The sequence below is a fragment of the Buteo buteo genome, chromosome 7 (genome assembly GCF_964188355.1).
Source record: "Buteo buteo chromosome 7, bButBut1.hap1.1, whole genome shotgun sequence".
In the NCBI taxonomy this organism is placed as follows: Eukaryota; Metazoa; Chordata; class Aves; order Accipitriformes; family Accipitridae; genus Buteo; species Buteo buteo.
This window is the reverse complement of record NC_134177.1, coordinates 33,088,498-33,115,436: the sequence shown is the minus strand read 5'-3', so window position 1 is coordinate 33,115,436 and position 26,939 is coordinate 33,088,498. Positions and strand designations below refer to the sequence as shown.

The following is a 26,939-nucleotide window of genomic DNA, read 5'->3' as shown; positions in this document are numbered from 1 at the left end:
GAGCAACAACTGAAAACATCAGCGTTATCAACATTCTTCGCATACTGAACTCAAAACATAGCACTGTACCAGCTACTAGGAAGACAGTTAACTCTATCCCAGCTGAAACCAGGACGTAGGGCTAGGTAGGGTAGGCCACCACTTGTGCTCTAAGTAACTGCCTACTGCCAGTATTGGCACTGACTCTCCAGTACTTGGCTACAAGCACTCCTCCTGCTATTAAGCAAAGCAGAAGCACTCCTCTGGTTTGAGCAAGATCACCATGCTTGTGAAACATTTAAAGGGACTCATATGCCTCTCCAGCCACGACTGAAAGAGAATCTTTCCTTCTCTGCATCAAAAGATTTAAGACCTGCTGCTGATTTTTTAAGAATGCTATGGACAAGCTTCGTAACCAAGGATTTCATCCATCTACCACACAACTTGTCTTCTGCAAGTTCTGTTAAGCATGTCAAGACATCATATGGATGTGATAGACACCTCATCATCTCTGCTCTGTTGCCTCTTCTTCCTCCACTTTCTTCTTATCTACTCGAACTAGTAACACCAACTTACCAGATCCTTGACCATGACTTCAATCTGTTCCTGAGCCACATTCACATCTTCTGTAGGTCCTTCCAAAGTGATTTTATCCTCTCCTTCAGTGAATTCGATGTGAACCTTGAGACACAAGGCAATGAATCCAGTAAGAATTTTCCAAGATACAAGCCAGGTCAATGCCATTAGTCAGGCCTACGCTATGAAGCCCTGCCACTGAGAGATGGTTTCCTTCCCACGAATTATACATATCATTCCCATGGTTTCAGAAGTAGGTAACTTACAATCCTGGCCGTCTCACAGTGTCTAGAGCCCAAGGCTTTGGTGCTGTCCTGGAGTCTGCAAGGGCCTTGGAGAAGTTACTCACCTAGCCTTTCTCTAGATATCATCTAACTCACCAGGGAGAAGCCTCACTGAAGTCAGCATTTGCAGGTGTCCTGCTACATCAACTCTCAAAATAGTACCATATAAAGCCTCCTTTGAAGGGCTCAACCCACGAGAATAACATAGGATGAGCAGTGTTTGCAGCAGTAAAAGAGAGGCTTCCCTTAATATTAAGATCTGTGTCATTTCCTCCCTGGTTTTACCCACACCAGAATACATTTCTCTTCTACAAATAGTGATCTGGACTAAACCATATTCTACATCAGAGGGTGCTAAGCTAACTGGCTCATCCATACCTTTGGCATCTGCTGAGTTATTTTGGCCAGGTTTTGTCCTTTCTTTCCAATAATGAAACGATGAAGCCAAGAGGGGGCAGAGACCGAGGAGACGGTAAAACTGTTGGCCTGAGAGACAGAAAAACAGAGAAGCTGGTTGATGGACAGACTGGAAGATGTCTTCACAAAAATTCAGTTCCAATTCCTATGCTGCACCCTCAGTATTGACATCTAAGCTGCATCTCTAACAGCCCAACAGAGACCATGCCCCCACACCTGTCAGTGCTCACGGATGTATCTTTATAGGACTTTCAAAGAAGGCTTAGCCCATCTCATCAATACCTTTGCATAGACTTCAGTCAATGCTTGCCCAAGCTTTTCAGGCTCGCCTCGCAGTATCACCGTCTCCGAGCTACTGTCAGTGGGTGGGATCTCGACAGAGACTCCAGTTTTCTCCAAGATCTCCTGCAGGGAATTCCCCTTGGGGCCGATGACATACTTGTGCTGGGACTTCTTCACCTCCACTGCAATGGTAGTAGTCTTCTTTTTCTGTAGGGACAGAGGCACTGGGGCATCAATCACAAGGGGGTAGGGAAGGACAAGAGCGAAAGGAAGAGGCACAAGATGCAGTGAAACTCTGCACCCAAGAAAGAGCAAAGCAAAGGTGAGCACAGTGGTTCTGCAGCACGCTAGCACCCTTTAGGCCCCTGCCTACAGAAAGCCTTGTCCTCAAAAATTCACAGGTGAAGTACAAAACTCATATTCCGTGTCAAGCTCCCTGGAAGACTACATGGAAGAGATCACATACACACACCCCCTCCCTGCACAACAGGGCTCAACACCCAGCTGTCCCCTAGGAAGTACTGTAATGCAACACCATGTAGGCTACTAGGCTATAAGCTGATTATCTTTGTTGAAATCCAGACTGGTACAAATACAGACCTAACCATGAGGAAAAACAGCCCAACAATCCACAAGGATATTCACTGTGACATCGGCTGTGGAAAATAAACTGGAGTGAAAGTCACTCTTCAGCAACTTCTACTTATGTAGCAACTTTGATACTGTCAGATGGCCACCACTGTAGACTTCATACTTCCTTCCTTAGTAGCACCTGTGTGAACAAGAGCCAGGGGAGCTCTTTGTGGTCTGCTAATTCCCATGACACAGAAAAGTGAGAAATCTGTCACCTCCCTGGTAGCATCACCCCAAGTCCCACTCTGCTGAGCGAGGAAATGGTAAGATCCAGGGCCATGTACTGCAACGGCTGCTGAGCCAGAGCTGACGTGAGGAGGATGCAAGAGAGGGATGCACAAAAGTAGAACAAGAACAGAAGAGGGACTGTGAGCAGGTTGGGGGAAGATGGGAAGCTTTATGGACCATCCATACCTTTTCCTCATAGATCTTCTTAACACGAGCCACGGCCTGGGCTAGCTGCTCCTTTTCTCCTGTGAAGACTATCTCTGTCTTGTTGACGCTGGGTGGAGGAATGTTGATGCGCGTCCCTGTGTCCTGCATGAGTTCGCTCACCAGCTTGTTGTAAGGGCCAGCAATGAAAGGGTGGTACACTTTCTCCACATCCAGCCGCTCCACGGCACGCTTATCCTAGAAGAGCCCAGAACAGACCTCAGTGGGAACTGCCCTCTGTATTACAGTCACTGCCAGACACAGCTAAGTCCCCAGTGTTGTCTTGCTTGACATTCTGGCCCAAGCACCCTTTTCAGTTTCCAGGCTTGTAGATCTCCAACCCTTTCAATCTGTAAATACTGCTGTTGCTGCTGCTGATTTATGATATTCACCTCTGTAATCTCCTGCCTTACCTCAGCTGGCACCTAATATGGTTCACTTCAAATATGAAACACGCTTATCTGACTTCAGAGATGGACAAAATGGAGGACCACAAGTTGCAGAACCTGGCAGCAGCGCTCATACAGCCAGTGGCACAGTATACGTCTCTGTTCAGACTAAAATATTAGCCACTGACTGTGGTCATGGTGGCTACAAACATCTAATATACCATGCAGAAGCAAAATGGCTGTCCAGCTAATGCCATGAGAGCGATCACAGTACTGAAGTACCTGCTCAGCAGAGATAAGCAGGATCTCGTGTCGGGCCTTCTCAATCCCTTCTTTAGTGCCGGTGATCTTGATCTGGTTGCTGGGGTCATCCGGGCGGGGGATCTGGATTTTGGTTGCAGTTTTGAGCTCCAGGTCCTGCAGTTTCTCGCCATTCTTTCCAATGACAAAACGGTGGTGCTCCTTAGGGATGGCAACTGTCGCTGAAGCCTGCAACACAAGAACCAAGCATCTGTGAGAACCTGCACCTGCACTGGCAGATCCACAGGAACAGAGCCAGGGGAAGCAAGTTAAATGCTTAGCAGTACTCACTGAGGAGCAAACACAATGCCTTCCCAGCACGTTCTGTTCAAGGACTGAAACTGTACCAGAACAGTTGATCTACAGTGCCTGTATACTAGGAGTCTAAACCCCACCCTTCCCTCAACCCCCTTCTGTTTAGACAGGAGTAGTACTCTGAATTAGCTCAGGCCTTTAGGCACAGACGAGGAGGTGCCTGTCCTCCAGTGCAAGTCATTGGAGCAGTACCAGACAGCAACTGAGATGATGGCTCATAGGTGGAGTTATCTGAACTCTGACATCTGCTGCCAAGGCTACAGAGAACAGGACACACAGTCTAACTCCTAGGAAACAGAAATTCAACACCAGAAACCTATTCCAGCAGGCAGACAACTAGGAGATGCTTACCGCTACTAAGCACTAAGGTGTCTTCAATGTAGCACATGCTGCTCTTCTAGAAGGCCCCTCTTGGAAAAGGAGTCCCAAGAGCTTCTCTCAACCTACCATTAAAAGGCTGGTTTGTAACAGGGATTCTCGACTTCTTCCTTTCTCACCGAGTTTTTACTGACCTGGTAGCTTATGATTGCTACCATGCTCTCCATGTCTGTGAATATGTAACTACTAACAGTAATTAGATACTTAAAATTCAAGCTACAATATTAAAAAAAAATCAAAAAAGATCACTTGGTGTGACTCTTCAGCTCTGTGTCCCTGTACTGAAGCTAACCAAGCCTAGGAGGAGTTGGGAATACAGACACACCTTTCAGACCTGGGGCCAGGGCAGTAGGAGGTATATTAGAGGACAGTGGGTCATGGATCTGTGGCAGTACATCCTCAACTATTTTTTCAGATGCACATTACATAGGAATTGTCCCTTTCTCGTCCCTCTGGCAGGGTATGACACATGGGCTGAACAGCACTAAGCAGAGATGGTATTAACTATTGCATTAACTACCTTTGACATTACACTTTAAAACACACACTGAGACCTGGCTGTGATATATCTTAACAAGAACTACCACCTTGATTATGAACTCAAGAATCTGAAGGTAAGAAATCAAAACCTAGAGGACTGAAAAGAGAAGCAACTGAAACAACAGGGCTCCAGCTCCTTACCAGTGTGGCTTGAGTTACACAATCCATAACCCTGACCTGAAGCTTTCAGCTTTTGGCAGGACTTCCTCTTCTCTACTTTTCTTTCTCCCATCCCTCCACATTCTTCTCTGGAGGACTTCAGAGAAAGCACAGTCCCATTCACACTACTAGCTTTGTGTGAGGGGCCTGCACCCCCTCCAGCACCAGCACCTCAGCACAAAGTCACTGTTTGCAATTCAAGTGTTCAGAGATTGCAGACTCCACCCTTCATGCAACACCATGGCCTGTAATTAGCTTTGAACCCTATTTTAAGCCTCATTTCCATTCCAAATTGCCAATTGTGTGCTTTGAAAATACATGGCAAAGCTGAATTAGTCATCTAATAACACCTCTTCGGCTTATAAGCACACATGCCCAAGGGTCTCAAAGCATTTGTGAGTCTTGGGGAAGAGCAAAGATGAAGTGAGAAACAGTTAGATGCCCTTACCTGAGTCTGCAGCCGAGCGACAATCTCTTTTCGAGCCTTCATGACTGCTTCCAGCTTGCCAGAGACCATGATCGAAAGGCCCTGGTCCTTTGCGAGAGACAGCTCCAGGTGAGCTCCTGTCTTCTGCATGATGTCAAGGCAGATCTTGGCCTGCTCGCCTTCTCCAAACTGATTCATGTCCTTGTATTTCCTCTCCTCCAGTGGCACATGAAACACCTGCGCAGCCACACGACAGATAAAAGAACGGCACAGCAAGCAGTCAGTATGCTTTTGATTGCTAGTGCCTCTCTCTCTTATTGCCATACAGGACTTTACTGGCATACTAAGTTCCCAGGTTTGTGCAACCCATCAGCTTTCCAGTGGAGACACCAGCTGCAACCAGGGAAAGTGCAAGAGCATTGCAGCAGGCAGTCTGCCCCACACTGGGTGTCTTCCTAAAGTTCATGCTATGGAGGGAATACTTTAATGGATCAGTGCTCACTACTTGAATTCTGCAGTCCTCCTTTCAGGCCTGCTCCAGCTATTTGTGGAACAGGGATGCAGAGTTTTTTCTGGACAGTTTTCCAATGCATCCCTCCCCTCCAGAGCAGTCCTAGCTCTCAGGCTGCAGTCCTCCTCATGCCCCAGGGTAAGATACAGCAAAGAGGCTGTCAATCTGACACACTAAGGATTTCATACTCCAGGGAAAGCTTCACTTCACCTACTTCTTGGAGGAAGGAAAAGGAGGGAGATAAAGCCACCCACTTCCACCAACCTGAGTGATGACAGAAGCCTTTATTGGTCGGATTTTGCTCCACGGCCCAGCAGGTTCCTGGGCAGCTTCCAAACATGGTGCTTTCTCAGGGAGCGGAGGGAAGGCTTCCTTGTAGGTTGGAGGATCATTCTCTTCTTCAGAGTTTAAAGCTGTAACTGGGGTGAAGCAAACAGGGTAAATGAGATGCTCTCCCAGCAGAAATGCCCCTATTCATAGGCAGCCCAATTGTATTTAGGCACTACTAACAAGGGAGAGCAAATGACGTGCACTACTATTAATCCTATTACAGTTATGCTTGTGGAGCAGCCAAGTCCGGAGCCCAACTGACCTCAGCACAGACTGCAGTAGATGCCATGAACAACCAGCCTTGTCTGAGCTGGCACTACGGCTGCAGGAAGCAAACGTGCAAGTGAATGGTGGCAGCAAACAGCACATTACTGCCAACTTTGTCAAGAAGGGCTTAATTAGGGGAGAACAGGCTGAACAGAAAGAAGTGAAAGGAACAGAGCAAGGCTGCAGGTCAGAAGCGGGTAACACAAACATACACCCAAGAGGAAGGCAGAGAGAAGCACTACAGTTACGGCAGAGTCCAGGGAAAGCCTGTACCCTATGTTCGACTCAGTTGTGCATTGGGCCATGCCAAGTGGGCCAGCTTGCAGCTGGACGATGGGTGCCGAAATCCATCAGTGAGTCAGTTAATACAGTTATACTGACTTTCCCCAGCACCTGGCTGAGCAGAGGAAGGAAATGACAGCCCAGCACACTGATCCCATGAGGCTCTCTTGTAGCCCAATGCCCCACTCTTGTATGTGCCCCATCCCACAGCTAGCAGCATTGCTAGCCAGAACAATACGAAGATCTGAGGCTTGCCTTCTCCTGGCCCTGCACTGTGCAGCATCACCACTGTGCTGCTGGTGGTGGAAAGCCAGAGTTTGGTGGGCCACCAATCTAGGAATGGAGAATGCAATGTCTGCGCACTTGTGGGGAACCGGATACATGGAGCGAGCTTGGGTAACAGCAAGGAACCTTGCCTGTGCAGTTTGTATTTAGAGGCAGGAACTCAACTGTGTTTTCTCACCTTTCACCTGCTGCTGAGTCAGGCCGCTGCGGTGTTCAGCAAAGCTCTCCTGGGTCAAAACTGCCACGGAGCTCATTGTCGACTTCCCACCCACACACAATCCGGGTATGCCACTGGAAGAGACAGAGGTGGCAACACTATTACCAACACCACTCAAGATGCACAAAAGTCACTCCAGGAAGACAAAGTATGTGTTATTGAGCACTTTTCCAGTCAGCCTCTCAAAAAGCACCTATAGAGCCAGAACAGCTGCCCAGTTCTCTTGTTGAACCAGATAGGAACTCAGGGGGACTATTTCTTCACAGCACAGTAGTCACCAAAACCAGAGCTCCTCATTAAGAAGGCAGAGGATGTGCAACCTAAGAAGGTCACTGGAAAGGGGGACACCAGAAGTTGTTAAAGCATACTCTAATTAATCTATCAATTATTAATGGTGTGCAATTTTTAAATGAGTATCTGAAGGTCTGGATAGTCAGTCCAAGACCATCGTGTAACCCTGGAGAGAAAACAAAAAGCACCTAGGATGATGCCTCTTCCTGAAAAAGACTTTTTAGGTGCCTGAACTCCTGCTGACTTAGGGATACACTCAGAAAGCCACTCTGATAAGCAAGCTCAGAAACAGCAAGATCTTTGGCTCTCCCAAAATAAGAACTTACCAGCTAAATGGTCAGTAGCCAGGGAGTCCGTCCTGTAAGCTGCCCGTTTGTCAGCCTGCCAGCTTTTGCTTTACAGAGGAAAAAAAAAAAAAAAATTATGTGACTGCTCCAAGACAACAGGAAAACATGACACCCCTGTTACTGTAACTTTCAAAAGAGCACTGTCTGTAGTGTGTTTCAAACTTGCACCCTATCCAAAATGTTCTCATACTGAGTCAGATCTCACTATACTTTACCTGTCACTAGAGCTACAGGCAACACCACTATCTACTTAAACGTCACAGCAGGAAGCCTAGAGTAGCTACTCTTTCATCACACTGGCTACAAGAGCAGCCATCCAGTATCAGGCAAAAATACAGTCAATTAATAACAGATGTGCAAAATAGACATGAAATTTCAGGGTTGCAAGCAAGAGCATCAACATCTAGTCAGAGGAGACTAACAACCTGAAAACCTGCCAACAACACTGCCATCAGTCAGAAGTTAGGAATGTAGTTTAGTGGAGCTTGGGTGAATCAACACAGACGTCCTCACAAATTAAGGCAAACACTCAGGACTTTCCACACACAGCTGCTGGTCAGTCCACATCTTCATTTTTTTAGTGTAATAAGATCATGCACCAGGCACTGAACTCTGTCTCCAGGCCTAAGTCTGCAGGTTGGAAGAACAAAACCCATGCTGGTTTACATGGACTATTTTAAATGTGTACACAAGATGGAACCAGGAAAAAAAATACACTGTTGGTGGGAGCTTTACATCTTCTGTATCTGGATCTGCAGATTTACTGAAAAAAGTGTTTAGGAATATAAGTAAAAATGTAAAAGCTGGTACAGTACACACTCTGCCAGATGTATAACAGCTTCCCACACCTGGAGTCCCCCTCAGTGGTTACGTGTGCTGTCACAGGGCTTGCAGTCTCCAAAAATCTAGTGCCTCTGACTGCACACGGGACACAAGGCCCCTCTCCCACACAAACCCTGCAGTGCTGCTCGGACCTTTGTCTGACCACCAAACTCAAGACACTTCAGTAAACTGACAGCTGCTGTTTCTGACCTCCCCATGTGTCAGAAACAGGTCCCAAAAACACAGCATTGCTGATGAGGTGTCTCACATCATGCTTATGTTGTAGCACAGTAAGGGAAGGGGACAGCAACAGAAGGAAAGGAGGGAAGAGCAAGCAGAGCAGGAACGCAACTGGGCCATACAGGCCTGATCTGCATCTCAGTGAAGGTCAGAGTGTTTCCCCCTACTTCAACACACCTCTTATCAGGCATAAGGCAACACCACCTGTGCTATCAAAGCAACAGAGCTAATGTTGCAATTAATCCTGTAAGGATCTGCTACTACGAGGTGGCAGCTACCAGGACAGCCAGCCAGCCATGCTGTCTGTAGCACAGCTGTTGCAGCAGGCAGAGGCTCTGCAAGGCATTTGCTGGTATACACAAAAGTGCGGCCAGTAATCTGATCTCAGAGAAATACCCGAGTTCTCCTTGCTGTCCATGGTTACACCATGGTGTAACACGTGGTTACATGTCCAGGGTACACAACTGCGCAGCTCAAGCTGCCGCAGAACCAAGGAAAGCGCATTAGCGGCGTGGCACCTGTCCCAGACTATTTTGGCAAGGCCTGCAGACTCAGCCGTCGGCTCCTCCAGCCCGTTGGGTCACTACTGAGGGTGCCACCACCTCATGGCAAGCTGCAAATGGGAACGAGGGCAGGAACGAGAAGCATCCTAGACATCACAAGTAGCTGCCAAGGTCTGGCTAGAGCCTTGCTAATGGCACGGATGTGCTTATAACTCTCAATTCTCAGGAAAGCACCACCTGGCTCATCTTGCATGTGCTCTGCTCCTTAGAGGAGGAGGGTAAGGATGAGAAGTCAGTGAACGACACCCAATATAGCACCTGCCTGCGAGCTGCGACCTCAAGGCACAGCTGCTGGTTTCACTGTATCCACACCAGCTGCAGAGATCTTCCTTGCAGCCTCCACCTCACAGAACAGCCAGACATTCAAAGAGAAATCTAAGGGCAGTGTTTATCCATATGAATTTCTGCTTCATCACCCATACAGCAAGCTAAGAACAAATGCTCTTCATCTCCAGTAACCCCAAACATCTGGAACATTGTAGGCCTCAGGGATTCATCTCTGGCCAAAATTGGAGGCGGCCATCAGAATGGTATGTTAAAACGTAACATCAAAACCAGCAGCTCAGGCATTGCATTTGGAGCCCACACCTCCTCGACTTCCCACTTTAGGTTTTGAAACTAAGGTTACAGCTGCGTCATGCTAGCGTGTGGCTGACTGGGTCAACAGGTTTTGAACTGCCTAGTTTATGCACTGTCTGTAGCACAGGCTTTGTGCGCCAAAAGAAGTTTCAGAAGTCTAGAGCACACTTAGAATAAAGAGAACGAAATCATCCTAAAAATAACCTTCGGCAAGGGCCAGACCTAACCACAGGGGAAACATTTGTATGAAGAGAAACAAAAGCAAAGTCGTGAGTTACACTGCCAATACAATCAGTACTTGTGGACAGAAATGTCAGTTACGTGTTATTTAAAACTCTGTTTAATAAAAATATTAGCATTTTGTTAATCCAGGTAGCTAAAGTCAGATGCAGCTAGGATCGCATGCAGCAACAGGGCTGGGCTGGTTGTGGCAGCCACCGTCCTCTGTCAGATGTTCACGCAGGGCAGGGTGATCTCTTGGTAGGTGAGTGGTCACATATGAAAATACTTGCTTTCTGACAACCAACTGGCTCTCCCAGATATTGAAGGCCCAGGCCCCTTGGTGTTGAAGGGATCACGCAGGCAGCCAGCTGCTGTGCAGCGCAACGGAGTCTTTCCCCTCGCAGCGATTCCTGAAGCAGTACATCTGAGAGCGCAACACGACCGGTGCCTTAGACGCAGCCAGGCTTACACCTGACCTGTCCGTCCACTCTATTTGCTCTTCCACTATCGCCGTGACCTGCCACCTTCCCCCAGGTCACCTTCCCCCGTCACGTCCTGCCCTTGGATGGACGGGAGCTGTTCTGTGCCTGCCCAGCCGCTCACCGGAGCCCAGCCGACGAGAACACGCACCCGCCCGCGTCCTCCCGGCCGGCCCCGAGCGGGGGCAGGCCACGTCGGTGCTTCTCACGGGGCCCGGGGGAGTGCTTCCACGGCCGCGCACCGAGAGGGGCAGCCGGTCTCGGCGAGCGCCCGCCTTCCCCGGGACAACGGCACGGAGCAGCGCGGAAGCAGGGGCGCCGCCGCAGCCGGGCGGAGAGCCGCCCCTCCGCTTACCCCCCGCGGTGCCCGGCCGCGCCGAGGAGAGGCGAGGCGAGGTTGAGGTGAGGCGGGGGAGCCGCCGGGCCCCGCGGGCCGGGCCGGGCGGCGCCGCCAGCGCCACCTCAGCACTGCCGGCACCGGGGGCGGGGCGGCGCGGCGGGGCGGGGCGGCGCCCTTAAAGGGCCCGGCCGGGCCCCGCTGTCACCCGCGCCCCCCGCGCGGGGCTGAGCGGGGGGGGGGGAGATGGGCGAGCCTCAACGCACCGCCCGGGCGGGAACGGGGCCGGGAGCACGGCGGGCGGGGCGGCGGCAGCAGCAGCCCCGGCCCGGCCCTCTGGGCTGCAGGCCGGGGACGGCCGCGTCACGCAAGGGGGTGAAAGGTGCTCCCGCGGGGGGCCCCGTGACAGCCCCTCGAGCGCGGCCGGGCACCGAGTCCGGCGTTAGCACCTTCCCGACGTCCGCTCGCCCCCGCCGGTGGCCCGAGGCGCCCGCCCCTCTAGTCACGGGAGCAGCGGAGCCGCTCGGCCCCCGCGACCCGGGGGAAGGCTGCCCGCCGCCAGCTCTCCGCCGGCAGATCCGGCGCTGGACGGACGCCCGCCCGCCGCCGAACCGTTTTGGCTCGTACCAGGCGCAAACCCTCCGACCGCCGGGGACGACGCGGAGCCGCCTTGACCGCCGCCGCTACCCCTCTCCTCCCGGCGAGAGGGACCCCGCTCCGCGCCGCCCCCTCCCCACGCATCCGCGGGGCCCAGCGTCCCCATCGGCCCGGCCCCGGGACGGCGCCGCACCCCGGCGCTAACCCGGCAGCTGCTGCCGGCCGGCACTGCCGTGTCGGCACCGGCGGCCGAGGCCGCGCCGCCGGGCCGGACCCCCAACCCCCCCCCCCACCCCGCCGGACATGGCCCGGCCCGGCCGGCGGGAAGTTGGCCCGGAGTTTCCCGGCGGCGCCGACGCGTCGGTGCCGAAGGGGAGGAAGCGAGGCCGCGCCGCGCCGGGCCGCTCCCCCCCCCCCCCGCCCCGCCAGCCTCCACGTCGGCCGCGGCGGAGGGGCCGCCCCCCGTCCCCCGTGACTCACTCCGGCCGGTGCCCGCTCGCCCGCCCTGCTGGAGAACCGGAGCGCTCCTGGGAGAGCGGCGCGGCGCCCGCCCCGGCGCCTATATAGGCCGGGCCGCTGCCAATCCCCGGCCCGCACGTCAGCGGGACATGCCCCTTCCCGGCGGGGCCGGCCCGCCACGCGTGCCCCGCGCCGCCGGGGGCGCCCCGCTGCCTGCCCGCCGCGGCGGAGCGGAGAGGAGCGGAGCAGCGCTCCGGCCCGGGAGCCTCCGGCTCTGGCGGCGGCCCCGCTCCCGCCGCTCGGCCTGGCCTGGCCCGGCCCGGCCCGCGGGGCTTCACGGCGAGGGAGGAGAGCAGCGGGTGGCTTCTGCGCGCCGCGGGGCCGAGCCGCCGCCTCCTCCCCGCCCCAGGCTGACACCCGCGGGAAAGCCCCCGGCCCCCTTCCCTCAAACAACGGCTTCACGGGCGGAAAGCGCCTCCCGGCCGTGGGCCGGGTGGACGCGAGAGCTGGAGCTGCTGCAGGAGCCAGCCCGCACGGCTGGCCGGCCCCGGCACCGGCCCGGGCCCCTCTGCGGTCCTGGGAGTCAGTTCAGCTCCCCGAAGCTGCGAATTACCGACTTTGTTCAGCTGAGACCGGTTTCGTGCAGGGTTAGCGAGCTGGAGCAGCTCATGAGGGCTCCGATCAGTCTTAAAACCACGGCTGGCACTGGAGAGCAGCAAACACCTGGGGCCTCTGCCCTGTTCCACAAGCGGGGAGGGACACTGAGGCTCCAGCCCCAGAAGGGCACTTGTTCCTCTTGCGCAGTCTGTGTCAAAGCAGCCGCTACCCCATGTGGAGGTTGCAGACAAGGGAAGGGGCAAAGTAGGAGCAAGATTAAAAAACATGAAATAAAATCCCCCCCCCCCCCCAAAAAAAAAAAGAGCACCCCTCTCCTTATTCCAGTCTCTAATTTGGCAATAGGGAAGAGTGAAGGAAGGGAAAGGCAAGCCAGCGAGCACAATACCCTCCTTTCCTGCAGTGAGGATGTTTATTAGAGTTTGTGCAATATAGATGTTTTTAATTATTAGCCCTGCACCCTCAGGGAACTGAGGAAAAAAAAAAGTCACATCAGTGTAAAAATACATGGAATTTGAACTGATTTTTGCATTAGCTTGGTCTCTGCCCATTTTCCTACACAGGACTGATTTTCCTCATCATTCATAACTTGCACTTAGTGACTGGTTTTCTCATTCATGCCTTGCTCTCTCCCAGACCCTGGCAAACTAAACGTAAGAACCTGCTTTGCGAAGCTCTGACCACAGAAATTTGAGGTCTTTGGAATAACTGCTTTTGATTACATGCAGTAATTTTTAGAGATATTCATGTGCTGTATTTATGGAAACATGGATGGTGTTTAGCCCTAAGTAAAGTTATGATTACTTAGTATTATTGAACAAGAGTAATTTCTCCGGTTTTCCTCTCTTAATCCTGCAGCTGGAAGGACATCATTAAAGCATTTTAACTTTTTGACACAAACAATTTATCACTGTAAATAAAAATAAACTTGTGAGTGAAATCAAGAAGTATGTTAAAGGGAGGAGAAGAGTCGTCAAGAGTTGACACCCTGCCCAGGCACCACAATGATCCATCTCCCCCAGCCCCAGCCTCTCCTCAAAAAGTCTGTTGGTCTCTGTGAGGATGCAGGGATACTGCTCCAAGCATGGGGCTGCCGCACAGAAAAGCAGCAACCACTGCTGCCACGTCATATATGCTCCAAGAGCTGGCTCAGGCTCCTCCGACAAAAAATGTCTAGGCTGCAGATGCCAGCAGCACCCCGTAAGACATGCAAGCAGGCTGGTGCCTACCGAGACAGAGATGGCTCATGCAAAAGCAGAGCTTCGGGGACCTGGGCAAACCACAGCACCTCCAGACTTCAGACACTTCTGCTTCCATGCAGCAGCTGGGAGTGCAGGGGGTTGTAATTTGGGACTTGGAGCCTAGCACTCTGAACCTCGGTCGAGGTGGATGATGCTTTTCTGGTGCTTTCAATCCCTTGTGTTTATCTCCCCAGTGCAAAGCAACCAGCCTCCTTTCAACGCTCTAACTTTGCTGCATCCAATTAACTCTGACATCGGTAAGTACTGTGATCCCCTGTGCCAGGGAACCAGAGAAGCATCACAACCCCCAGACTAGAGCACCTTACTGAAACACCAACATCCTTCTCCCTCAACTCCACCTCATTATCTGGTTCAGCAGGGGCCCTCTGTGGGGACATGACACCTCGGCACTATGGGACAACCATATGCCCCTCTCCTGCTCCATCTATGTAGTGCTGCTGCAGCCACTGGAGTTGCTAGGACATTATGGATTTCTGGCTTTTATCACAGCTTCCTCTCCAGGACTGTTTAAGAGGGAATCTTCCCCGCATGTTTCTGCAGCTCTTCATTTATTTACAGCTGCAAGTGGTGGGAGGGAAGCCTGCCAGGCCCAGAAGTTACTGGAAGGCCTAGAGCATCTCACTGTGTGCCACCCTCAAATAATGATTTCTGCTGAGGGAAACCTGCCATGGGCTGTTCTCCTTGGAGGAAGACAGTAGTGGCGGGGAGAGCTCACCTTTTGTCACACATTCAGTAAGCACAGAAGTGTCCTGCGCATGGTCAAAAGCACATTTAGAGGGTGCTAGGAGGCCTATTTCAACCTGCCTCTCCTCCTGCCAGCACAATATTGACCATCTGCATCCCACCCCGTCCCTCTTCTTCAACAAGGCAATGGGGTACAGGCAGAGAGAAGCCTGCAGGGGCTGCTTGGTGCGTGTTCCATCTACTTGTCCACAGGTGCAATCTCACATCAAAAAAACCCCAAAACCCAAAGCAGGATGCTTGTCATGGAGATGTGTGTAAAATGGCTCCTCTATAAGCCAGGTGTAGGAATTTTTGGTAGCCGAGGGGAAAGGAGACAGAAGGTGGTACCCAACCCCTTGACAAACACTAACCTGCCCCTCTCCCCCTAGCATCCTGTATTTTGGCAACATTACAACAGACCCTGGTCTCATGACTTGTGAGAACAACTGAAAAGGAAGCCTCCCAAAAAGAGCACCAATGTGTGACAGAAAGGGTGGAGGATTGGGCAATACATAGTTTCCGTGGCTTATCAAATTGGCAGCTCTTATCACCAGTCTGAGGGAGGACACAGAAATGGACCAGCAAAAATATGGAACGCACGCAGAGATAAAACTAACACTGAACAGGTTTGGGATTTGTTTTTTGGAACACGTGTTCACCAGTGTGAAAGAAAAGGCTGAGGAGTTAAGAAGCTTTCCATAATCACACCACCCCAGGAGTCTTGGGGAAGGGAGAGGAAACTTTCAGCTCCTTAAACCACTGGAGCAAAGACCACAAAAAGGTTGGTCTTTCCTGGCACATTCGCCCTCAGCTGAGCTAGGATTTTGCAAAGGATTTCTTCTAGCCTGTTCTTATTTTCTGTTGTTACAAGAGATCCCTATTTTTCCTGCCAGAAACTGCAAACCTTATTTGGAAAGCAACCTAAGTATGCTCCAAAGAGTGTGTGCTGTGACTTTATTTCCTGTTAAATGTAACTCCAGATTTCTAGAACTATACAAATAAGCACGCTTTTTGTACTCTGGGTGCTTATCCTACACACTGAAGTCAGAGAACACCACAAAAGGACTACCCCTGAAAGTATCCATTTCAGCACATCCCTTACCAGTGGCATGAAGAGAAAAGCAGTGGGGGAATACTTTGGATCACACTAGAAAAAGAAATGGAAGAGGATTCAGGACACAGGGCACTTGTATGCCAGGGAGTACTGGGGTTCTCAGCCCGAGCAAGCAAGATATGCCTCTTGGCTCTAAAGCTATCATGATGGCTTGCCATGGGATCTTCTGATAGAATATTTTTATTTCTACAGGAAAACCTCTATTAAACTGAAGTTAAGGGTCAAATTACAGAGATCCTTCTGCTAAGAGAATGAAAAAAAGTTTCATCATAAAAAATGACTGAACGCAAGTCCACATTGCTTATGTCTCAGTGACTTTGAGACCAGATTTCTTTATTTTTCCATGAGGAAGGAAACTTCCAGGGATATGCAGGTCAGGCACCTCTCTTCCCCATTCACACATCAGTACTAGGAAGGAATTATTCTGTACGCTAAATTCTGCCCCTTGGCTGTACTTAATGCAACCCCACCATCTTCAGAAGCCCACTGTAAATACCCAAGTAGAGAACTGCTGGTAGAAACTCCAACCATTTAGTCATGTGAAGAAGGGAGGGAGATGGAAGATGAGCAACTGCACATGTTTGTCTCACACAGGACCTAGGTGGTATAAATAAGGGATCCCAGGGTAGTGTGACACCACTTGCCTTTCTCCTCATAAACCTATGTTGTTTATGGAGGGTAATTCTCTTGCACAAGCAGAAGAAGAGCTGACCAGACATTGAAGGAAGGTGACTAACCTCAGCAGGCCTCTCAGGCCAAAATGGTTAAAAGACTTATTTCCTGGGCACCCTGACAATAAAATTATGCAACCATCAGCCAGCAAAAAATATATACACTGCCCTTCCTAGACTATCACAGGGTGCTCTATGAAAAGGGGCAAGCAAAATAGGTAGGAAGAACAGAAGCAACTTACTGGTGTGGACAGAGTTCTAGTGTGAACAAGTAGCTTCAAGACCTCTGGCTGCAGAGAGAGGAAAAGCTGCTAGTTAAGTGATAGATATGCATGTTTTACACGAGAAGACTGAGAAAACTAGATTTAGTGGTTAATGCAGACAAACCAGTCAAGAGGCTTGAGCTCTACTCTTTAATTTTGCTGCTGATTTGGTGAATTGACCAGCGAAATTCTCTCGGTTGCCCTGGCTGCGCACACACAGCAGTCTTGATTTACTCTGTGGACTCATTATTTCATTTCAGGTTGTTCAGAATGCTGTGATCCTGGGATGCCAGGTGCTAGGACAAAACAAATGCCATTTCAGAGATGAGGAAGAAAGTCAATGGACAGTTTAATAAAAATCAATCCAAAAGCAAAACAAAGAGAAGCCACTGAGAACAGGTCAGAGTCCGTCCTTCCACTTATACTGGGAGAGAAATCTGATTATTTAGCACAAACTTGGCTTTCAGGAGAGGTTAGGATTTCAAATAACCAAGATAAAATGGCATAGATAAAATGGAATGAGATGAAAACAGTAGTAATACATTCAGACCAAGAATGACTGAGGCAAATTTCCCACCTGTATTTCGGAGGTGGTTATAGGCAAATTTAGGGATTGAAAAGGTTGTCAATGTAGAAGCAAATTTCAAGTTCTTGGCCTTGGGAAGCGAATAAACACTTCGAAGAGGAATACTTTTTAAACATGAGGGACAAAATGAAATACAGTATCTTCCCGTGTTGCTTTACAGTTTCACAGTAAAGCAAAACACTGACTTGACTCAAGAACTGGAAAAGAGATTCAGAAAACAAAGATTCCCAATTTCCCAATGCCTGGAAAGTGACAATAGCACAGAGTAGCAGAAATGAAAGAAATAACAGAAGTTCAGAACATCCTGCAACAGGCTGGCGGTCTGAGTCTCCAGGGTCTCTAGTCCAACCTCCTGCTCAAAGCAGGGTCAGACTAGGGTGTTCAGGGCTTTCTTCAGTCAGGTCTTGAAAACTTCAAAGCTGCACAAACTTTCTGGGCAACCTATTCCAACACCTGACTATCCTACCAGTGAAAGAGGTTTCTTACTTGCAGTCAGAACCTTTAATTTAAATTTTGGTTCTTTATGCTGATCTGAACTTGCTTTTTAATTTAAATTACCACCACACTGTGTGCTCATCATACACAGGTGCTTTCAGAGTGGTGCTGCAGCAGTGCTCTCTGTTCAACCTGCACTGCAGAAGAAAAAAAAAAAATCTTCAACAAATAATTAGCTGAGAGCTACTTCCCAAAGCCTGCTAATATCACAGTTACCCAAGAAGAGAGGATTGCAGAGATACTGCACAACAAAGCACACGCTATTTCCTTTCTGTTCTTCAAAAGGAAACTTTCACTTCACCCTCCTTTGGCTACAGGGTTGGAGCTCTTTTGTTTACCTTTTCAGTGTCTCTTGTTCCCTCTCCCTTGGCAACTGCAATATAAAATGAACACGTGGCAATTTTTTTTTTTTTTTTAGAGAGATGTTGCCAGAAGCTGTCATGCACTACACATCACACAGCTTGGAAAAGCAAGGGACTTGCAAGCCCTACACTTGCCTTTTTTCACATTAAGTGTCATATATTCAGAAAATTCAAAGCTGACCGTGTCCCTCAGCTTGAATGTGTCACCACACTCCCCAAGACCCTCCTAGAGGTACTCTTAGGCTGATGTTTTGCAGGGCAGGATTTAAGGACCTGCTTACAGCAGTTTATAAAGATGACAACCACTTCTTTTCAGAGAGACTCAGGTAAATATATACAGCAAATGAAGAAAAAAAAAAATTAGGTGGCAAACTAGATGAGATGTCCCAACCGACATTTTTCAGGGGGGCAAGGGGACAATTTGCAACTTAAGCATGGAAACTGTAAACAGAAATTTATTTTTGTCTGTTTCATTTTTTAAAAATCTTGCTTAGCTACTTTGATTCTAGGTATTGTACAGAAAAACCTAAGCAAGGTTGTTCACGGCTCCTTGAAAGATTTTAAAGATTCCTCAGTTACTAATGTTTATTGGATAACAAAGACTTAAGAGAATGCCAGAGCTCCATTTTTATAAACTTTCTATATGCTCTGGTATGTTTTCCTCCCAAGTTCCAGTTCCTCAAGTCACACGGCTTCACAAGACTCCCCAATTCTGTAAATTTTTTTACTTTACTTCTATCTTTCAGTTACAATAAGCACTTTGAAAATATGATCCAGAAAAGTTCGCATTATTGTGACAAAAACCTCAAAAGAATAAAATAATTAAACTTGCAGGGAAGCTTTGTTTGGAGAGGGAAGAAGCTATTTAAAATTGAAAAAGAAAATCCTCAGTTTGGCAACAATTCCTTTGAAAAATCATTAAAGTAAATAACTGATTCCAACTGCCACTTTTTAAAAGCAATGATAGGACCCTCGCTATTTAAGCACAGCCTTCCCTTTGTCCTATTCATAGCACATGCAACAGGGGCTCAACATATCCACAGACAAGCACTAATTCCTAATCTCTACTAGGCCAAGCAAAAGGCTCTTCATGTGTTAGACAGAATTACATCACGGTGATCTAAACTGACAGTGAAAAAACCAGACAGTCTTCTCTTCCAAATCTGCAAGGCCACTCTAAGCCTGCTATGAAAGAAGAGAGAGAGAGATAGTGAGAACTCGGAATAAAAGTATTTCCACTAATTGTTACAAATAATATTATTTTATGCTTAAAACCTCTTTTCATAACTGAATCATTTCCAGTTCCACCCCGCTCATCTTCGGGCTGAACTAGAAGGGTACACGTGCCATTTTAGGTACAAATTTTTTTGCTTTGATACCTCACACTGTACAGTCCTCCACCCACACATTGTTATTGTCTTTTGGATTAACAGAATAGTGCCCTGAGCAATACAAGTTTTCAAATAAAAAAAGAGGAGCTATCATTTCTTAAATTTCCAAGAATTCCTAAACTCCTCTAAATATTCGTTGCTTGCTCTCATTTTTACCCACAACTCTGCTGCAATCAAAAGAGCCATCAACTCAGTATTTTAATTTCATGAAATTATTTATAAGAGCAGGTGTAGAACTTTAAAGTTTCCTCAATGCTACTTAACCAGCTCTACTTTTAAGCAAGAGTCACAGATCTACCACTTGCTATTCTCCAGAGATTTCAAGGGTCCTTGTAAGACCACGTGCCTAAATCCCAGCAGGCTATACCAATGGCTGAAGTATTCATTTTGAAAACAAAAGCATATGCAATAACAGGCCAGCCATAACATATTTCCATCTGTACTCTCACCCTGCCTGCTCTGTGAGTTGTTCTTCTCAGTTTTCAACTGCTCCAACACGGGTTTACGTTCAGCTTTATCACTTGAGCAGAGATAACAGCAAACTTACTTTCTACTGTGCAATGGAAATGGTCGGGGCCTGGTTTGCAAAGAGCAGAGCCCCGCTCCCTTCTCCAGGAAGGGCAGGGGCGGTCAGACAGCCAACACCATCTCCAGTGCCCCCTGGAGAGACACAAATGCCCCCAGCTCCTCACCCAAGGTTGCAGCTGGGGCAAGCAGCAAGCCCATTTTGATCGCTCCTGGCCTCTTGCCCCGCTGGAGCTTTCTCTGGCTTTGCCTCTGCCAGTGGGGAAATCTTCCTTGCTTCAACTCTGGCCCTTACACTCTTCCTTTTTCCTAACTCAACCCATGTACTCGTCCCATGCCTGAGGTCCCTGTTCCTGCCACACAGCCTGGCCTAGGCTTTGTTTGCCACTCATCTTTGGCAAATATCCAGTTTATTTTGTGAAATATCCAGTTTAATTCTCAGTGCCAGAAACGCAGGGACAGACAGAAACACCATACTGGAAACAACAGGAAGAGAAACAGCAAGTGGTACTACTGCAGCTGGCATCACGCAAGTTGAGCAACAGCCATCAAGGTGTTCAGTGTTCCTCTAAAAAAAGGCCTTTGCTGATTTTTCAGACAACCCACTGCAAAAACCTTTTAAATACCAGTCAACCAGAACTAGCAGGGGTGGGGGAAAAGGGACAGGGGAGCGATGCCCACGCTACATGCCAATATCCTAAATCAAGCATTATTCCAGTTATCCAACCCTTGCTAGGGTTGGATATGCTAGAGGTTAGCTTTATGAAAGCTAGCCATACCAGCCTTATGATATTTGTTATGAGATATGATACCAGTAACCTTCCTTTAAAACCAGGGTCCTGATATGCACCTTATGACCTGGCCCATGTACAGGTCAGACAGCACTTTTATGGGCTTTGACAGAGACCCCAACAAGCAATTACCAGCTTACTAACAGAGAGAAAAGGCTGGGTCCTGCCACCTCCAAGCTGAAGAGTAATAGTCAAAACATGGCAGAGTTCCAAGTGTTTCCTCCTTAAAATCCAGTCAGTTGCTGGGATATCTGACTACTAAATGCATAACTACAGCACACGAGTATCAATTGTCATGATAATAGCACTTGCTTCCAGAAATTTTCATTCACAGGCATTTCTTGTGCAGGTAAAAGGTATGGTGTACACACAAGTTATATGCATGGATGCTTTTACCAGAATCACCCTGATTTGTGACATATGTTTATATGCAAGTCACTTGTGGAATTCTGTTTGTTGGTTTTGGGTTTTTTGTTTGCTTGGGTGTTTGTTTTCTTTTCTTCCATTAATGCTGACTAAATCCATTGCTTCCAGCCCCAAACTTTTCCCAAATGGTTCCTTCTCATCAGTGAAAAATCTTTAGAAACGACAGAACTGTTGCTGGAAAACAGTTCCAGACACCGTGCTGCTGAGTGTAAGAGAATCTGGTACTACTTCCATTTTGCATCAACAAGTAAATCCATTTTACTTTGCAATTAATAAACAGCATCATTTAAGGGAGGTTGCATGAATATTACTGTGCCATTCAATCCTCTCAAAGGCAAAACTTTTCCTGTGAATCATCATTTCTTGGTGTCTTTAAGCTACTGAACCAATCCCTTCCCTTCTTCCAGGGCTGTTTTTCCATTGAAGTTAAACTCATTATGATTTCCTCTAACCAAGCCTTTTGTGGTCCATCTTTTCTCTCAGGTTTCTCCCTGTTTTTTTTCTGGCTGCCGCTTTGCAAGCGCCTCTTTTGTGACTGTAGCTGGACACAGCTCCTTGCTTCAACCCCTGCTCCTCACAAAAGAGTGACATGCTTCCGTCGCTGCCTCAGCAACACAGCCAGCTCCCACGGTATGGGCAGCTGTGGCCAAGGTCAGCCCTCCGCACCCGTACGGCCGCTGGACTGAGACTGCCCTGCTCCACCTGCCTGCCCCTTCGGCTCCACTCAGGAACCTGCTCCTGGCACTGGGGCCACATGCTGCTCCTGCTGGGGCCAGAGGTTTCTTCCTAAGTCCAACAATTACCAAATGTGTGATTAAAGAGACTTCACTGAGGTAAGAGCATTGCTAGGACCCATAAGCATAATGACAAGTTTTTCTCCCCCCTCTAAATACCATTTTGTTTTATTCAGAGCAGTAAACGGAAATCCAACCAGCTTGCTTATACACAAATGCGTACGTAAATGCACAGCCCCATCTTCTTTGCAGAAGCTACCTATTTAGCCCTTCCCAAAACACAGGAACACACAGACACCAAGCCAAAGTTACAGTACACCAAGATTAAACCAAATGTTTTTTTTTCAATCAGCTGAAGTCAAGAAATTAACACTGCAAGGTATAAATGTACCTAAGGTATTTACATGCTAATATATCTAGTAATAATATGCAAAATATTACTAGATAACTTCAAAGCTTGAAAGACCTACCAGATGCAAGATTCAACAAAATTGAACCAGTCATGAGAGACAAGTGAAGCTGACCAGCAAGTTCAAACACAAGTATCTGTATTATATGGTAGCTGCTAGAAAGGATACTTGTATTTCTGTGAGACTGCTGGGAAAATACCAGAGCTTGTGTGGGTAGAAACACCTTTAGATCACCTAAAAGATGGAAAAAAGAACCACTTTGGCTTTAACATATGTAAGTTTCTTATTACACAAAATAAACCCAGAACACTCATCACAGCCTGACTACCTTTCCTGGTTAGAATTAAAACCTTAAAGACATAAATCTTCTAGCAACCCAAAGTCACATAAAATATTCAAAATAAAGCAGCTTTTCCCCCTGCTTTGGCTAGAGCGTTTCCTCCTGGTTTATTGATACATCTTTTTTCAACCCCATTCCCTGATTCTCTTCCACTGAAGTCACACCATGAGAGCTACGGGGCAACATCAGTTCACAGAAGGAAGATGGGGAAAAAGGCCATGAGAATTATTAGGTATGCAGGACTCCTCCATTTATAATGGTAATGTAAATCAAAAGATTTTTAGTACATAAACAGTCTTTCTTTTAAAGCTAAAGGACACCTAAATATAAAGCCACATGCTGAATTCTCTCAGGTATAATTCCACATCCAGGATAAACCTGTAAGCCAAAATTATTCTTCTAAAACTAGGAATTTCTAAAATGAAAAGAGCTCTTGAAACAAGCCCCAAACTCAGGATGCCAGACTCCTGCCTGAATTACCAGCCTAGCACAAGCACCTGGGGTCCGCAGACCAGCTCTAAGTGTCCCTTGAGCTCCTACACAATCCCCCCCCCGACAGGCCCTGCTGACCAGGACCCTCCCTTCCACTCCGAACGAAGTCTCACAGCCCATGATAAATACCACAGCCTCCTGGCAACACGGACTCTGCTGGAATAGCTTCTAGACCAAAGCCCCAGAAAAACCAATAAGCAAAACAAAAAGACCACCAGCAAGCCCCACCACGCTACACAATACAGCCTAACACTCTCCTTTCAAGGTTAGGGTAATTAGGAAGAGGAACAGAGGCCTAATCCTGCAGCTGGGTTTTACTTTCCTATCTCTTCTTTATCTGTTTTCATATTTTAATACAAATAACACCTACTTCATTCTTGCACAGACCCATATTGCAAAAGTTTTACAGGCTCTGGGCCTCTCAGTAACGTGCTCTTGGACAAGTTAGACTCGTTACATCCTGGGTGAACATGCCTTTCTCAGCCCACTTTAAAAACCCCTGTTGCAACTTCTTTAGGGTGCATGTCTTTGTTAAGATTGTAACAGCACTTCCATAAAGGTAACACTGCAGGGAGGAGGCTATTATTGTGCTTGGTCCACGGGGCGCTAAAAGGCTTGTATTTCTTGTTACCGTGTCTTGCCAGGGTATGCTTGGGTGCCTACTCCTGCTAAGGATGAGACTGACTTATCTGCCAACTTCTCTCTTTCTGGCGGCAAGGAAAGTGCAAAGGCAGTTTCCAGACCCTGTCTTTACTGCTTGCCCGTTTCAAAACACCCACGAGGACACTTGCCAGTCTTGCTATTTTGCTTTAAGGCTCATTTTATAAGCTCTGCACAGTATAGGCCTGAGGATTTCCTTCTGTAGAATTCTTGAATACAAACCAAAGTTGAACCATTGTTGAATGACTTTTTTTTTTTTTTTAAGGAGAAACAACACTTTCACATAAATCTCATATTCTACAGAAACCCATGCCTCAAATTATCAGATAACCTCTCAGTCATGGTGAATGAACTTTTTCAGCCACATACCTGCATTCAGTTTGAACACTGTAGACCAGTCTCAGTGCCACTGCTGACTACTCTAACCATCTGACTGGTAGTGACCTGGGTGAATTACCTGAATTCTCACAGTAGCACAACCCTAAGTGCATTTGTACCAGCTATATGCAAAGGGAAGAGTATGTTTTGGGAAAGGCAGTATCAGCTGAAATACTGTAACTGATAAAACACCCCATTTTTTTTTGAAAAAGCATAAACTGCACAGGCTGGCTTGTCTGGGATGGCTCTCCACTCTGATAACAGCTATGAAATCCAAGGTTACAGATCGCTCTTATAGTAGACCATACTGTCTTCAGGAGCATCTTAATGTAAACTGCAAAAAAGACTAGCTACTTGACTAAGAACAACTGCCCTTATCCTACCAAAAATAAGTGACTATTGTTACCATTATGCTACAATGATAATGTTATGATTCATTTCCAGATCAAGGGGAAATCTCTTCCCTGATCATCCCAGCCTAGAGAAGCGAGACCAGTGAGAAAGTGGGGAACACAATAACCTTTAATATGTAAGAAGTAATGCCATAATTTTTCACCTTTTCAGGCAGAATTGGGGGAGAGGAGGGAAAGAAGACAACAAGAAATCAGCTTAACTTGCAACAAAGGAGGAGACAGGAGTGAGTATGTGTCACGCTATCAGGAGCGAAACACTGGAACAATTTATATAGGACAAACAGAGCATCTTTCTTAACCACTTCTTAGAAGCCATTTAGAAAACAGTCTTTTGAGAATGATCCAGGTTTACTATGTCTTGCTGTAGTGGCGAAGCTCAGACTAGATGGTCGTGCTGCCTCTTCTACCCTACATTTTACAGGCCTCCAGATATTGTTACCTCCACATCTAGCGAGAGCTTTTCCTGTGCCTGTCATTCTGATCTGTGAAAAACTATACTACTGTGGACTTTTTTGGAAGTAAAAGGTTGGGGGTTTTTTTGTGGCTTGAGTATGTGGGTGGCCCTGCCTATGATGTGGGTCATGCTGTATGAAAATCCATGTACAAACAGGAAGACTGTTTTTTCCAACAGCTTAAATCTAAACAAACAAAGGGTTGGAGAAACAGAGCTTTAGCAGACACACAGCTATAAATTACATTATTGCTTCCCTTCCTGCCTTGCCTCTGATGTATATTCCTCTACCAGAGGGAAGGATATCCAATCCACCTATGAAATGATACATGAAACACCACTTTCCAATCTGGTTTGGGGTGGGGTGGGGGGAGAAAGCCATTATACTAGCTGTTCAATTGTCTTCTAACTGAAAACAATTGTGTAGCATTTGGATAGCAACAGTAGGAAAAATGGAGACTAAATCATCAGGCAGCAGCTTCACTTGCCTTACTAAACAGAGAACTTGCAATAAACCAATGCAGCATGTATCTGTGTGCAGAATTTTCTCTGTCATTACACAACAGCATAGGAAAAGAAATGGCTCCTCCAAACTCCTTGGGACTGAATGTCTCTAATCTTCACTTCCCAGCTGCAGAGTTGTGAATTGGCATTCAAATTCTAGACCAGAGCTGTGAATTCAAGGACCGTGGCTCATCTTATCAGTTATGAGTGAGCTGCTGTCGCTATTACTAACATTCCCAGCATGACCTGCTCTCTTGCTTCTCATCTTCCAGTGGAATGAATTGCTCTTGCCAGTCAGGAATCCTTCCTACTGTTTGGGGAAGGCCAGCAATGGGAAGCACTACTTATCATGTGTCAAGCCACTTCAGCTATAGCCAAGCTGGGCCCGAGAATCATGAACTCCCCACGCTTAACGCTCTTCAGAATCACCCTGTTCTACAAATAACCGGCAATAAAACCACCCTACAGAACCAGAGAGCAGTCCGGTAAAGAGGCAGAATATCCCCTCTATCACACAGAAGCGCCTGGCTCTACCTGAAGAGCCACAGGTGAGGCAGAAACCCTTCTCCAGAGCAGTCCGTGACCGGAGCCTCGGCTTTCGGGCCCACCGGCGCTGCGAGAGGGGACTGCTGCACCTCTCCAAGCACTCCGGAGCAGACCGAGCCTGGGGACACAGGACGGGGTCCGCCGCCGTGCCAAGGGGGCGGGCGGGGGAAGCGTGGCGGCCGCACCCGCGCCGTCACGGCTGCAGGCGTCCGCGTCCCCGTCCCCTCAGGGCCGGCCCGGGAACACCGCCGGTTGAGCCGCGGGGCGGAGGGGAAGCGGGGCATGACTCATGTTTTTTTGCCCGCTCCCCGGCTGGCACCGGAGCGTTCCCCGTCGCCGACGGAGCGCGGGGCGGCCGCTGCCTGAGGGACCGGCGGCGGGGGAGGCCGGCGGCGGGGGAGGCCGGCGAAGCGGCGCCCCTCCGCACCCCTTCTCGATGGTGGGGGTGGGGGGCGCCCCGGCGGCACGTGGCCCACCCGGCGCCAATCGGGAAGGCCGAGACCATAGAGCAGAGCCGGGCGCCCGCTAGACGTTCCGCCCGCGGAGGCCGTCTCTCTGCTGCCGCCATCTTGTTGGAGGCAGCGGAACGCGGCCGGCCGCAGGGCCGGGCCCGGGCCCGCGCCCTCCTCCCGCTTCCCTGAAGCGCTCCCCACCTCCCGCCGCCCTCCCGCGCGGCCGGCGCCACTGGGCACCGGGACCGGCTTTACCTCTAGTAGGCCCGCAGCGAAGCCTATGCTGGGTACAAGGCCGAGGGGCCGGCCGCCATCTTGGTAAAGAAAAGGGCTGTGCGTGACCTACCAACATACGGGTGGTCCCTCCCCCACGTACCCTTAGCCGGCGGGTTGCTA

The 26,939-nt window shown here is 48.7% G+C and overlaps 1 protein-coding gene across 3 annotated transcripts in view; it reads right to left on the bottom strand.

Annotated features, from left to right (window-relative positions):
* Positions 1-26,933, bottom strand: part of HDLBP (high density lipoprotein binding protein) — a 42,216-nt gene extending 15,283 nt beyond the window's left edge. The window contains exons 1-11 of one of the 3 annotated variants that reach the window (XM_075032324.1): positions 11,961-11,978; positions 10,358-10,491; positions 7,621-7,688; positions 6,965-7,077; positions 5,887-6,041; positions 5,133-5,348; positions 3,275-3,481; positions 2,586-2,801; positions 1,539-1,745; positions 1,218-1,325; positions 556-660 (exon numbers count right to left, since the gene is read on the bottom strand). In XM_075032324.1, coding sequence (XP_074888425.1) covers positions 556-660; positions 1,218-1,325; positions 1,539-1,745; positions 2,586-2,801; positions 3,275-3,481; positions 5,133-5,348; positions 5,887-6,041; positions 6,965-7,040 — 1,290 coding nt within the window. In that variant the 5' untranslated portion in view covers positions 7,041-7,077; positions 7,621-7,688; positions 10,358-10,491; positions 11,961-11,978. Of the gene's footprint in view, positions 1-555; positions 661-1,217; positions 1,326-1,538; positions 1,746-2,585; positions 2,802-3,274; positions 3,482-5,132; positions 5,349-5,886; positions 6,042-6,964; positions 7,078-7,620; positions 7,689-10,357; positions 10,492-11,960; positions 12,048-26,798 lie in introns of those variants that run through there. The other 2 variants (XM_075032322.1, XM_075032323.1) reach the window with 2 other exon arrangements.
* Between the last annotated feature and the right edge of the window lie 6 nt (positions 26,934-26,939).